We start from the raw sequence: 13,613 nt of genomic DNA on the forward strand, positions 1-13,613 counted from the left end.
CTGCGGTACTACCGTAAGTACAGCAGTAGTCGCCAGGTTTCCGCACAACCAAGATAACGAAGGGCAGCTCCAAAGTGCAGGGAAAGGAGGGACAAGTGTACGTGTTGATTCCACCCAAACCTTTCCGACGCGGACCCCCTCTTAATAGTACGGCTCTCCTACGACTCAACTCCACCAAAGAGAAACGTAGAACAACGCCGACTTCAATAGTCTCCGAGGGGCACCGAATCGTCTTGTGCCTAGTGATGAAGTATCTGAGAGACTCAAGGCACACGATTAGTCCGCAAAAGCATTGTCATCAATCACCAAAACACTTAAGGGATAAATATGCCTTACAGACACGCTCAAGTTCACCGACGAGTGATCTCGTGGCCGCGAGCGCCTTCCTTTTTTGTATGCCGGCTTGTGTGCTGGCATGACCCGCGATGGCACGGTCGAACTCAAGTCCCCCCCTTTTTTTGTGTGCTAGCATGTGTGCCGGCCGCTGGCGAGTGCCGGCGCAAACTGTGCGATGATATTTTTTGAAACCGGCAATGTATACCGACGCTGGCATGGTTCCGGCATGAGACATGGCCGCTGGCATGATCTATGCGCCGTGGGCCTTTTTTAAGAATTGAGTGCAAACATGAAAATGGGTCAGCGTGTTAGGCAGGCGGCCGACCCAAATGCAAAACAAGGCGGATGCCAGGCGGGCGGCCAATCCAAACAAACACAAAGCGGACATATGCGCCGTTCGTTTGGGTCGGCCCATTGGAGTTGCTCTAACGGCCCCATCGTACACGACGGAGCCCATACGGTCTACACGGTACAGATAAAGGGCTCATGTGTGCTCGAGCGTCAAAACACTCCTGTAGAAACTGAGAATCCAACCGACTTATCCACTTGACAGGTGGCCCCAAGAAATTGTCACCGGAACTCCTCCTAATAAAGTCAAGTCCCTCCTTTTCTCGCTTGAAAACAATACTAGCAGAAATCCGGGGCAGAAGAATATTTCCGAAAACAGAAACAGAACCCTCGTCCTCGGCGACCGCCAGCCATGGCGGACGCTCCCGCCGATGGCAGCGGCGGTAGCGGGGGGAGTGGCGGCGGTAGCGGGGGAAGTGGCGGCCGGAAGCGCCCTTATTCGCCGTCTTCGTCGTCTCGTTCCACCACGCCGCCTTCGTCGTCTCCTTCCACCACGCCGCCTTCTCGTCTCCTTCCACCACGCCGCCTTCTTCGCCCTCGCTCTCCATTCGCCCCCCCAAGCGCCACAAGGTGAGCTCGGTCCTTGGTGGCTCCTTCCCCGCGCGAGAACTCCGTTTCGGTTTGGACGTCTCGGGGTGACACCTGGCGTCGCAGGCGGAGGCGACGCCAAAGGGGGATGCGGAGACGGGGAAACCCAGGGAGACGCCCGTGGCCGCGGAGGCGGGGAAGAGCTCGAGGTCTCCTGGGGCGGCGCGCAATATGTCCGCGGGCATGAAGCGGGTGCCGTGGGCGCGTCTGAAGTTGCACAAAGAACAGGTGCGTGAATGCGTTCGCACTTGGGGATATTGAGTTTGGTTCTACATTAATCTGGCCCTAGGGATTCTGTCTTTGCAAGCGAATACTCTATTAATCTGTTGTTCTGTGCGTTCGTTGGTCTAGATATCCACCATAGTTTGGTTATACATTCTCGTCAGTAATCTCCTGGTTTCCGTCTCTGTTAATCTATTTCTAGATGGTTATATGTGCGTTCGTTGGTCATCTACGACAGTTTGGTTCTACATTCTCGTCAGCCTCGGGATTCCGTTTTGCGAGCGCATGCTCTGTTAATCTTAGATGGTTCTGTGCGTGGGTTGGTCTCCATATCTAAGATACGCGGTCCACTCGTGAAACTCGGATGCCATGTTTGCGTGGTTTCGTGATAGTTTTGGGGAATCGTTGGGGGATGCTCGAGTCAAAATGCTGCAGGATTTATGGTTTTTGGGGATTCCATGGTTTTGGGTGTAGCACCTGTACACTTGAGGTTTAAGAAAAATCATGTACTGTGCAGATTTGTGACTAAGGGTAGTTGGCTTCTTGGTTGTCCATTCTCTTTAAGATTCTCTAATCGCCAACAGTTCGTCAGGATCCCATCTTTTACTCATTTCGGGGCGAATGCCTCTGTTTTTTAGAGCTCGCTTGCATCTGTTCGCAATCTTCAGGTTCGTTAGTGGAACGAATTCAACACGTCTGCGTTTTCTTGATGGTTCTTGGAGTTTGCTTGAGTCAAGAGCGCGTACTGTTGATTCAGAAAAGTAATGTAGATTAACCACTCACAGAAAGGCGCAGTACAAGTGAATTTTTTTTAGTTTGAAGATTGCACCGCAACCGGTTCTGTGTGGTTTTACAAAAAAAAAATGGTAACATCTTGGCGAGAACTTTAGCATATCGAATGTGAAACATTGTATGACCATGGTCTGCTGACTCATTCCTTCTTTATTGTCACCTATGTGTGAATCACCTTAATCGCTACCTGATACAAACCACCATTGATTGCAGGTTCTTGCATCCCGGCTCCTCTTCGACAATGTAGTCTATGTCGGCTCTGGTGATCAATGCCAATTTTTTATCAGAGATGCCAGCCGTGTACTATGCAGGCTTAGGCGTCTTTGTGAGGTACTGGACTACTGGTAACCTTGTTATGATTCTGCAATAACAGAGTGCAGTCACTTTGTTGTATTTCTTGTTTCTTGCATAAACATTGTGCTGTTTATTCCTGCAGCAACCCGATCGATGTGAGTTAAATGTCATGGGAAAAAAAGGACTGGTTCAACTAAATGGTTCAAAACTTCAGAAAGGCCATGCATGTCACCTTGTAAGGGGGGATAAGATTGTCTTTTGCAAGCTTGCCTATGTATCCTTTTTAAGCATAATCTGTTCTTACAATGTATTTTGCCCTTTTCTGGCATCTGTGCTGTCTGCATGGATTTCACCAGTAGTAGTTACTCTGATAATGATAAAAGCTTTCAAGTTTGCTAGTTTGACTTTTTCTCTCAAATCCTGGGAGTGAACCTTAACCTGCTGGCAGATTTTCCACCCAGAAGCACCATTCTCAGAATCAGCCATTTCAGCTTTTAAGGATGGACTGAAACAAGGAATTATTGGTCCGGATGATATTCAATGTACACTTGACAATTTCCCATACTATCTCAAGTAATATTCTTAGCCGAATTGTTTCAGCAGCTACCATTATTTATGAGATTTATTATGTTTTTTGATCACCTTCTTCTGATTATTTATGTAATCATCTGTCCTCATTTCATGCAGTGAGAATACAAAGACCATACTCTCATCATTTGCATCCGTACACTTTGAAAAATTCATACACATGGATAAGGAGCTCACGAAAAAATTATCAGGAATTTCCTCATTAAACCCACGAGTTCTATTATCTGGTCCATCTGGTATTTTTCAGCATTTCTTTGTTCTTTTAGATTAACTCTCTGATTGGCCATTTTGTTATACTTGTTTGTGCTACTTATTAAACTATTTTGCAAAATGCTTCTAGGATCTGAAATTTACCTGGAAACACTAATAAAGGCACTTGCAAAGCATTTTGGTGCTAGACTTCTCATTGTTGATTCTCTTCAGCTTCCTGGTTAGTCTGAAATTGCCGTGCAATGGGCATTTTGTTACCTACTGATACTTTTATGATCCTATTTGTGATTCACTGTTCAAAATTTCTATATTGAACTTCGCCCAGACTCTTCTGGTTATCGTCAAGTTGAGACACTTGGTGTAGTTGAGTTAATGGAGGTACTGAGTGTGGTCATATTTATCTGAAATCTAATCTTCTACAGGCTGCCACAATATGATTTTCATTGCCTTTCAGGTTATTTCAGAACAGGGTGTTAGCAGCACTTTGATTGTGTTACTGAAGGACCTGGAGAAGACACTGACTGGAAGAAAAGAATCACATGCACCACTAGGGAATGAACTCCCACATGGTGTTCTGATAATTGGAACTCAAACTGAGAAAGACACAAATGATATGGTATGCTACTCAATCCCCTTTAGAAACTATAACACAGCGGTTAAGTTGCCATGGGATTGGTATTTTTGTGGTAGAATAGGAAGGAACGTTAGATAGGTTGAAACCCCTATATCTCAGAAATGATTGAGACAGGGGCGAAATGTAGGATAGCCCAGATCAATCAGACTAGCTAAACTCTTAAGGACAAACACATTAGACTAAACCCAAACCAACTCCTACCACCGGAGGTTTGTGAATGCCTGAACTCACTAATCGGCATGCAACAGATATTTCCCTTGCCCCTCTCCTTTTGTTAGCTTTATATTGTTATGTTGAATGTATGTTAATAGAGTGCCCTGGTCTTTTTTTAGTCACATCCAACAGGATTACCTCTTCCGGGGTTTCGTAGAGCCAGCAGGGTTATCTCTTCCGAGTCCCTAGTTGACATGCTCTCCCTAGACTTTAATCCTTTACATATTGTTTGTAGGCGTATGAAGATGCATGATGTAGAATGCTTGAGAACTACTCTAACAAATAATTGAAAAAATGCAGGGCTCGTCTCGAATGAAGCGTCCAAATAATATTTTCCCTAACAAAATTTCCATTCAACTTCCAGAGGTAATGTTAACCATACCATTTCTGTTAACCTTTAGCTTGCATGTAGTATTTTATCTAACCTAGAGATTCTTGTTTTCTGTTAGGACGACGGAGAGCTATCAGAGTTGAATAAACTGCTAAGAACTGAGGCTGAAAACCTTAGAGGGCAAGCGAACGCCGTTAATCTTCGTAAGGTAAGCTGCAACAGGGAGTCTTTAAAGAAGTTGACAGTAATTTTATAGTGGGGCCCTAAAAGTATATATGTAGGACTGTTTGCTCGAGAAACTTAATTGCATATTTAAGTTTCTAACTTGCTATCTGATTGAAATGTAAACTTATGTAGTGCTCGTTATACAAAAGCAGTTCTCTAAAGGACTTTGTGGTGCTCTACTTGACTGATTAAAAAATTTCATGCCATTGTAATCAATGTACTATTAAAATATCCCCTTAGAAACCACCGATAGATGTGGGACAACATTTGCTAGAATGGTGGTATTTGGTACCTTGAGTTACAAATGTCCTCCACTGTTCTTTTCCATCCTTGATCAAAACTATGAAAATTGTGAGTGACACCTTCGGTATACATGATTATTACATTGGTTTATAATCTAGTTTCTGACCGACCGTGGAATGGAATGCGACAATATTGAAGAATTACCCATCAAGGATCAATTACTAACTCATGATGGTAAGTTGATCCTTGTATTCTCAGTCATGGATCACTTGTTTATATATTTTTAATAATAAATATAGATAATGAAAACTTGTGATTTTCTAATTTATTTCAGAGATGGATAAGGTTGTTGGTACTGCTGTTTGTTATCACTTTTCGCATAATGAACCCAATATTCCTGGGGATGCCAATCTCATACTATCAACAGAAAGGTAAATAGATGATGCAACTATTAGACATCAAAATAAACTTCAGTTAGGTGTTTCTGTGGAATGCTAAGTTAACTTTATGGTTGCAGTCTCAGTTATGGGCTTAGAGGTATAAAGAGCATGGAAAGTAGTTCTTCAAAGAAAGAACTAAAGGTGTCCCTCCTCTCTGTCTAGCTATTCAAAAGTCCCTGATGCTTAAATTCATCTAAGTCTTTTTTTTTCAGGATTTGGTAGAAAATGAATACGAGAGAGAGATCCTGTCAGATATAATTGAACCCGATAATATTCAAGTATCCTTTGACGATATTGGAGCCCTAGAGGATGTAAAAAAGACGTTAAAGGATTTGATCATTCTCCCTCTAAGAAGACCTGGATTATTCAGCAGAGAGCAGCTACTAAAGGTACTCATGTACATTCAGCTATTTGGTCTTGATATATTGCATCTAAGCATAGTGTCGAGATTTTTTCAAACATAAATTCAAGCATGATAGATATCGATGGTGGGAAGAGTGACCTGACACACCTGAACATGATAAATATTTAATATTCACTATCGAGTTCTCTTTTATATCATGTGTGCACTTCTCTTCAGTTTTGGCGAAACCTAGAATGTTTCAGTCTTCAGTTTCAAAGTGTAACCAAAATACGGTCCACCAAAACAGAGTAACCTTGATGTTCAAATTACAAATTTATAAATTTGGTTGCCTCACAACATGATTGTGTTTGTGGTTACTTTATTAGCAAACTGTAGTAACTAGGAATTAGGATGGTGCTCTAATAAAGACCTTATGATTTTGTTGTTGTTGTTGAGATTTTTAAAATTATTGGAACAGCTGGATACTGGGTTATGGGGAGATACAAGAAGTATATTAGGGATGAATGTTTTACATGAAAAAGAAATGTGGTGTGAAGGTTGATAACTCACTGCATTGAGGTACCACTTTCATCTTGGCAGACCGCTAAGGGATTATTGTTCTTTGGACCTCCTGGCACTGGCAAGACAATGCTTGCAAAAGCAGTAGCGACAGAATCAGGTGCAAAATTTATCAACATAGAAATGTCAAGAATTATGTCAAAGGTATGTTCAATCAAAATAACAATTGGTTGCAGTGCTCCTCTGTGTGATATCCTGTTAAAGCTGGTCATTTTTCAGTGGCTTGGGGATGGAGAGAAGTATGTGAAGGCCATTTTCTCTTTGGCAAGTAAAGCATCTCCGTGTGTAATATTCATTGATGAGGTGTGCAGGCAGGCAATGACATCTATAAAAAATATGCACTCTCCTTCTGCTTTATGTCTTATTATGCTCTGTCATGTGGGGCACGTCTTACAGACGTGGGCCGCGCGGCCAGGAGCAGCCGACGGCCGCATCAGGCAAGGCGCAGGCTGGACAGGAGTCCTGATCCGGGCACATTAGTTCCTAGACTAGTTTATTTCGTATAGGTTTCTAGTTTGTTATTAGCCCATGGGGCCTTTATATATCAGATAGTTAGCACCCTTTAGGGATAAGCAATAAAGTTATTTCCTTCTATCTTCCCCTCCCGCATCATAGAGCAGCCAGGCAAAAACCCTAGCGCTCCTATCCACCGCGACTACGAACTACGTAGTCGAGGTCCTGCTGTCTTGGGCACCGAGGCCCTTGACAACTTGGTATCAGGTTCCAGGCGATCCTCCTCCTCGTCCACGCTCCATCCGCCGACCGCTTTCCCCCCTGTGTCCGCCGCGATTTCCACGCACCTAACCTTCGCAAGACGGTGCAGGAGTACATCCGCACTTGCGGTACTTGCCAGCGGTACAAGTCCGAGCACTTGCACCCCGCTGGGCTGCTACTGCCGCTGCCGGTACCCACGGGCGTGTGGACTGACATCGGCATCGACTTCGTGGAAGCGCTTCCTCGAGTAGGCGGGAAGTCTGTCATCCTCACCGTGGTGGATCGCTTCAGCAAGTATTGCCATTTTGTGGCGTTAGCCCACCCATACACGGCAGAGTCAGTGGCACAGGTGTTCTTCGCTGAGGTTGTTCGTCTCCATGGCGTGCCGCAGTCCATGGTCTCTGACCGCGACCCCGTCTTCACCTCCGCTTTTTGGCGAGAGCTCATGCGCCTCACGGGGACAAAGCTGCACATGACGTCAGCATTTCACCCGCAGTCGGATGGTCAAACGGAGGTTGCTAACAAGATCATTGTGATGTATTTACGGTGTCTTACCGGGGATCGTCCCAAGCAGTGGCTCCGGTGGCTTCCCTGGGCTGAGTACATATACAACACCGCCTACCAGACAGCAACCCAAGAGACTCCGTTCAAGCTTGTGTATGGCCGTGACCCTCCCACTATTCGCTCTTACGAGCCCGGCGACACACGGGTGGCTGCAGTGGCCAGGAGCATGGCTGAGCGCGACGAACTTATCGAGGACGTCCGCTATCGTCTACAACAGGCACAGGCGGTCTATAAGTCCTACTACGACAGACGTCATCGGGACATTCGGCATGAGGTGGGCGATTGGGTTTGGCTTCGCCTTCGACAGCGCGCCGCGTCCTCTCTCAACTTGCCAACCAGGGGCAAGCTCAAGCCACGATTCTATGGGCCGTACCGCATTTCAGAAGTGATCAACGACGTGGCATACCGTCTTGAGCTTCCGGCACGCTCGCGCCTCCATGACGTGTTCCACGTGGGCCTCCTCAAGAAGTTCTTCGGCATTCCTCCACCTACACCGCCGGGATTGCCTTCGATCCACAACGGGGCGGCTGTTCCAGAACCAGAGCGCGTGACTCGTGCGCGCCTAGCACGCGGCGTTCGCCAGCTACTCGTCCACTGGAAGGGTGAAGCAGTTTCGTCAGCTACATGGGAGGATCTTGACAGTTTCGTCGAGCGCTACCCCGCTTTTCAGCTCGAGGACGAGCTGCTCGTCGAGGGGGGGAGAGATGTCATGTGGGGCACGTCTTACAGACGTGGGCCGCGCGGCCAGGAGCAGCCGACGGCCGCATCAGGCAAGGCGCAGGCTGGACAGGAGTCCTGATCCGGGCACATTAGTTCCTAGACTAGTTTATTTCGTATAGGTTTCTAGTTTGTTATTAGCCCATGGGGCCTTTATATATCAGATAGTTAGCACCCTTTAGGGATAAGCAATAAAGTTATTTCCTTCTATCTTCCCCTCCCGCATCATAGAGCAGCCAGGCAAAAACCCTAGCGCTCCTATCCACCGCGACTACGAACTACGTAGTCGAGGTCCTGCTGTCTTGGGCACCGAGGCCCTTGACATGCTCACATTTTGTGTTTCTTTTACAGGTTGAAAGTATGCTTGGAACCAGAGAAAGTCGGGTAGAGCATGAAATTAAGCGCAGGATGAAAAATGAATTTATGGTACATTGGGATGGATTGCGTACCAAGGATAAAGAACGTGTATTGGTTCTCGGAGCCACAAATAGGCCCTTTGATCTTGATGAGGCAGTCATTCGAAGGTTCTCTCACAGGTAATGCCTCTATATTTCCCTGAACTTGACACGTTTAGCATTTCTCTTGAACCCTTAGGTGCTGATTCTTGTTGGCATATTAATGGTGAACCTTCCTGATGCGTCAAGTAGAGAGAGGATTTTGGAACAGATACTGTTCAAAGAAGAGCTGGCACCAGACGTGGATCTAAAGCTACTCGCCAATACGACTGATGGATTTTCAGGAAGCGACTTGAAAGTATGTTTTCTTATGCTGTTCATCAGTGAGAAGGTATGGTCAAGTTCTCATCGACTTTCCTTTCCCCACAGGATCTTTGTATGACTGCAGCACTCCGGCGCATTCCTGAACTCTTGGAAAGAGAAAAAGAGGTGCGCTCACGAGCTCTTCCTGCTCCCCTGCAGCACACACACTGGTGTGGCTGAATTCTTACTGTTTTGTGCAGGAAGCGTGTTTAGCGAAAGATGAAGGTAGGCCTGAGCCTGCATTGCTAGGAAATGATGCCATCCCCCCTCTTAGCATGAAGCATTTGACATCTGCCCGTGATCAGGTGAGGGAAACACACAACATTTTGCCTCAAATCGTGGAACCTTCTTCCTGCCAATTAATAGGTTCTTTACTGCTTGTTGAGCACATGATAACCAGTGGCATGATTTCCTGTAGGGAGGTGCTAGCTTCTCATCTGAGTCAAACACAATGAGTGCCCTTATTCAGTGGAACAATCTGTATGGTGATGGCGGCTCAAAAAGGAAGAAAAATCTCAGCTACTTTATGTAGGTACTATTTGCACGGTTGCTAACTGCCCTGGAGCTTTGCCATTGCACAACTTGACATGCAAGTACCAGTCGGGTTTTTGTCTGCTCCCTCAGGTGCCCCCGTGTAACTAGCTTTTGCTGACCTAGTCATTTTGGTTGATCTGAGTAGAGGTTGACATCATATGGTTTTGATGTTCTTGTGCCGACCTACAGGCCTTGTGAAAGAAAGAAAGAAAAATGATATAGGGATGTTGCCTTGCTACCTCAAGTTGTATGTAGTTTGCTGTGGCCAGGTGAAATTTTGATCTGTACAGTACAAGCTTTATGTAACTTCCGATTTTGAGATGTCAATAAATTCTGTTAAGATTTGAAAGAAACGCATCCCTCTTATTTTTCAAGTTCAGCACTTGAACGCAGTATCAATTTCTTGTAATTTTTTTGTCACCATGTCCAAAATTTGAACGAAATTGCTTCGCGTATGACTCTTATCGTCCGATTTCCGTACGGTGCTATTCAGCCTGTGGAACAAATGAAGGCCCTTCGTTTCCCTCGTACAAACAGCGGACGGGAACCGTCGGACGCGTAGCAGCGCAAAAATTTCAATGGCTGGGGAAACTGCATTTTTTAGTAAGACACTCGTTGAGCAATTATTTTGAGAATTCTGGAGCTGCATTACAAGACAAGACTTGTGCAATTACTGCGAGAATATACTGCACAAACATAGCATGCAAGTCAATCTATAGAAGAGAGAAAAGGGTTGCAATAATTTCAGCTTTCTCGACGCCATCCGATTCCATAGGGAGGTGTTTGGTACAGCGGACGCTAAGGGGACTGGTAACGGAATCAGCTAGCGGTGGGATCGAGGGAAGACGGAAGTGACGGCCCTTTGCAGCGTGTGCGTGTGGTACTCACTGAGAGTGCGCCGGACCAGAGTGTTACCCAGTACCGCCTATGTGGCTTTGGATGGGACATCCGGCGTTAGAGGTTAGGCTTTTGTGCGATGTTTGTTTGATATTTGGCCCAGACATTCAGCACATCTTCATCAAGAGGATAGGAGTAGCGACAAGTGTCGTTTAGATGGTAGCCTCGAGCTTACTGTTGTTTTTCTTTATAAGGTCTTTGTGAATAATAAATAATATGGCCGCATGCATTTTCCAGATGCAGAGGCTGGGGGTGATTCCTCCTTTTCTAAAAAAAAAAAATGTAAAGGTATCAAGTTTCAAGACTGCGTTTGGAGGTGCTGTGTAATCAGATTACATCACAGAATCAAACTGGCACTAGCTGTACACATACATCAGTGAACAGAATTTCAAAACCATCTATTTCGCTTAGAATTTTAAAAACTATTTTACATGAATAAACACAAATACAAATACATCTTTGGACATTCGTAATCAAGATTTGCACATTCTTAATCAGGATTTAAACACACTTCAAAATAAAATAAAATAAGTACCCTAAAAAAAATGTCAGATTTTTTTAAGAACTATAAAATGTGAGAATTGAAGGAACCTTGGAGTTATAAATGAGTATATTAAACCATAGGTACAAATTCATAATTAACATCATTTTCCAAGTCAAGACCCTTGCAAACCAGCTTCATCATCAACCATGGAATGTTCCTTCAATCTCGCCGCACCACCGTCTTTGAAAAAAAAAAGAAATGTTCTTTCTCATCAACCTTGCCTATTTCTCTCATTTGCCAATAAGCATGGGTTGGATAAGAAATGATTAGGAAAAGCACTAATCATACAAATACACTGTAGCTATAACATACAACTGTAGTAAGTAGGTTATTGTCTTTGTTGTCGACTAGATAGACAAATATAAATCAGCCCTTCTCAGGTGTAATGCACGCATATGGATCACTATGCAAGAGCAAAAAATAAATAAAAGAGAAGCACTCTCATATATTGGGTTACTAACACAAACATCATGTTGTATACTGCAAGAACATATACTCTGATAAATATATTCAGGCCACGATATATATTCAGACATTAACATAGTTGTCGTCTGCAGCAGGCCCAATAATGATGTACATATTTGCAAGCGGTAACTTTGTAATAGGAATTAATAATGATGTTGATACTGTGGCCACAAAGTAAATGGTCTATATGATGAAAAAGATTGACTCTGTAGCTAGCTCGAATATAGCCATACCTTTTTTTTTATGATTGAGAAGATTGTTAGGAGATTTTGTACTTTTCAGTTAATGTGGTCACAAAACATTGAAGTTTGAAAATTGAAATTTGCTTGCTAAGAGAAATTAATGTCTTATCAAGTGTATGGTTAGCACTAGATATATGAGTACCATTTTTACTCTTTATTGATTATTGTTGTATTCGTAAGACACAAATGTAAGGCGAAGTATCGACTTTTCAGTGAAAATCTGAAAATTTCTACCGTGGGCTGTTGGATCTGTAGCGAACGACACAGATAAGAGGTGGGACTCGTAACGATCCACTTAAACGCAAATTAGCAGATAACCCCTTTTTTACTTCAGAGTTGAGTTGCCCGTGATAGAAAATTAGGAAAAAACCTCCATAACCTAGCCGCACGACGGCGACTCGGCGGCGCAGCACTCTCCCCACGCAGCGGTGGCTCAGGCTCTGCAGTCTGCACCATGGTCAGGCGATTCCACGGCCGCATCTGTGCCCCAGGCGACGGTGGATCTGCGGCGCGGCTGCCTCTCGCGTATGGGCGACAGTGACTCGACGGCCGTGGGCATGCCCTCGTGCGACGGCGATTGGCACGACGGTGGCTCGGGGGCCTCGCAGCTGCCCCTCACGCAACGACGACTGGGTGGCCGCGAGGTTTTCCCACGAGACAGTTTCTTCTGTAGTCTGAATTCAGAAGTAGTATGCTGTTGCATTTTTTTTGTTGGTGAAGCAGGTTTACTTATGCAATCTGGATTCAGAAGTTGTATCCGTTTTAAAAGCACACTGTGAAAGGCATGCAATGCATTCTATAATCTACTCCCTCTGTCCCAAAATATAAGAACGTTTTTAACACTACACTAGTGTAAAAAACGTTCTTATATTATGGGACGGAGGGAGTATAATCTTTATCTCTAATCTCTGGGTGTATGAATTCAGTTGAATATAAATTTGCTGAAGTTCTGTCCAATGTTATCTTTCCAGAGCTCTTTTCCAGCCACTCAATATGAGTTATCCTGTATCCTTCAAAGCTTTGTTCTGCTGACCAAAGGTAAAGAACAATCTAGGCAGAGGTCAGAGGTGTGTTGTTCAATACCCAGGCTGGCTACAAGCCTACCGTACCAAGTGATTTCAGTCTGCAAATGACCTACTAGCAGCTAGCGCTGTTGTACTAGATGTGGATTGAGCTTCATCTAACAAAGATATTATTCAGGCTTCAGGGCATGCCCAGGCTACAAAATTGACAACAATTTCAAATTATTCCTATCAGAAGAAATAACTAGACAATTCTCAGAAGAATCATAATGTTCACATATTCAAATAACAGTAGTACAGCTCCTGGAACAATTGTAACATTCATTATATAAATTTATTCAATTCATGAATTTCTTGTTGTGCACCAACTTAAGCATTGGAGCTTCTCAGTTACTAGCCATGTCTGTAAAAGACGAAGTTGAAGTTCTCTGAAGGTAAACAAAAGGAAGTTTTCAAGATAATACTGCAGCAAAATAAAAGCACCAGTGTGTCTTCTTTAGCATACTCACATTATACGAAAAAGGGTTTCCCCCCGCTTTGTATTACAAAGCAACCACCGATACAACCAACGATAGGCGCGGGGGCCGTAGCACAAACAAGCCCAAAGAAAAACAGAGAAAAAAGAAAGAGAAACAAATGCCAACAACGGCAGATCAACGAAATGAATATGACCGGCAACCGCTGCACCCTCCGGAGAAGTACCACCACGCTCCCAGCACTCCGAAACGCCGCGTACCAAGCAACACATTCAAGAAGGAGGCGCCGCCGCC

At 44.5% G+C, this 13,613-nt stretch overlaps 1 protein-coding gene across 3 annotated transcripts; it reads left to right on the top strand.

The window, feature by feature from the left end:
- Positions 1-980: 980 nt before the first annotated feature.
- On the top strand, positions 981-10,039 carry LOC119326182 (katanin p60 ATPase-containing subunit A-like 2). Of its 3 annotated transcripts, XM_037599891.1 has the most exons (22): positions 981-1,254; positions 1,339-1,500; positions 2,500-2,616; positions 2,723-2,854; positions 3,029-3,153; positions 3,268-3,404; positions 3,509-3,598; positions 3,704-3,756; positions 3,833-3,994; positions 4,526-4,591; positions 4,675-4,764; positions 5,183-5,258; positions 5,359-5,455; positions 5,542-5,605; positions 5,677-5,853; positions 6,408-6,530; positions 6,606-6,689; positions 8,733-8,917; positions 9,029-9,134; positions 9,206-9,265; positions 9,340-9,444; positions 9,558-10,039. In XM_037599891.1, exons 2-22 carry the CDS (start codon positions 1,444-1,446, stop codon positions 9,669-9,671), a joined length of 2,220 nt encoding a protein of 739 aa, XP_037455788.1. In that variant the 5' UTR covers positions 981-1,254; positions 1,339-1,443; the 3' UTR covers positions 9,672-10,039. The 3 variants fall into 3 exon arrangements, with proteins under 3 accessions (XP_037455788.1, XP_037455793.1, XP_037455780.1); XM_037599896.1 differs by having other exon boundaries at positions 981-1,500; positions 8,996-9,134; XM_037599883.1 differs by having other exon boundaries at positions 981-1,500.
- The last annotated feature ends 3,574 nt before the right edge of the window (positions 10,040-13,613 follow it).

This window comes from Triticum dicoccoides, chromosome 1B, assembly GCF_002162155.2.
Source record: "Triticum dicoccoides isolate Atlit2015 ecotype Zavitan chromosome 1B, WEW_v2.0, whole genome shotgun sequence".
In the NCBI taxonomy this organism is placed as follows: Eukaryota; Viridiplantae; Streptophyta; class Magnoliopsida; order Poales; family Poaceae; genus Triticum; species Triticum dicoccoides.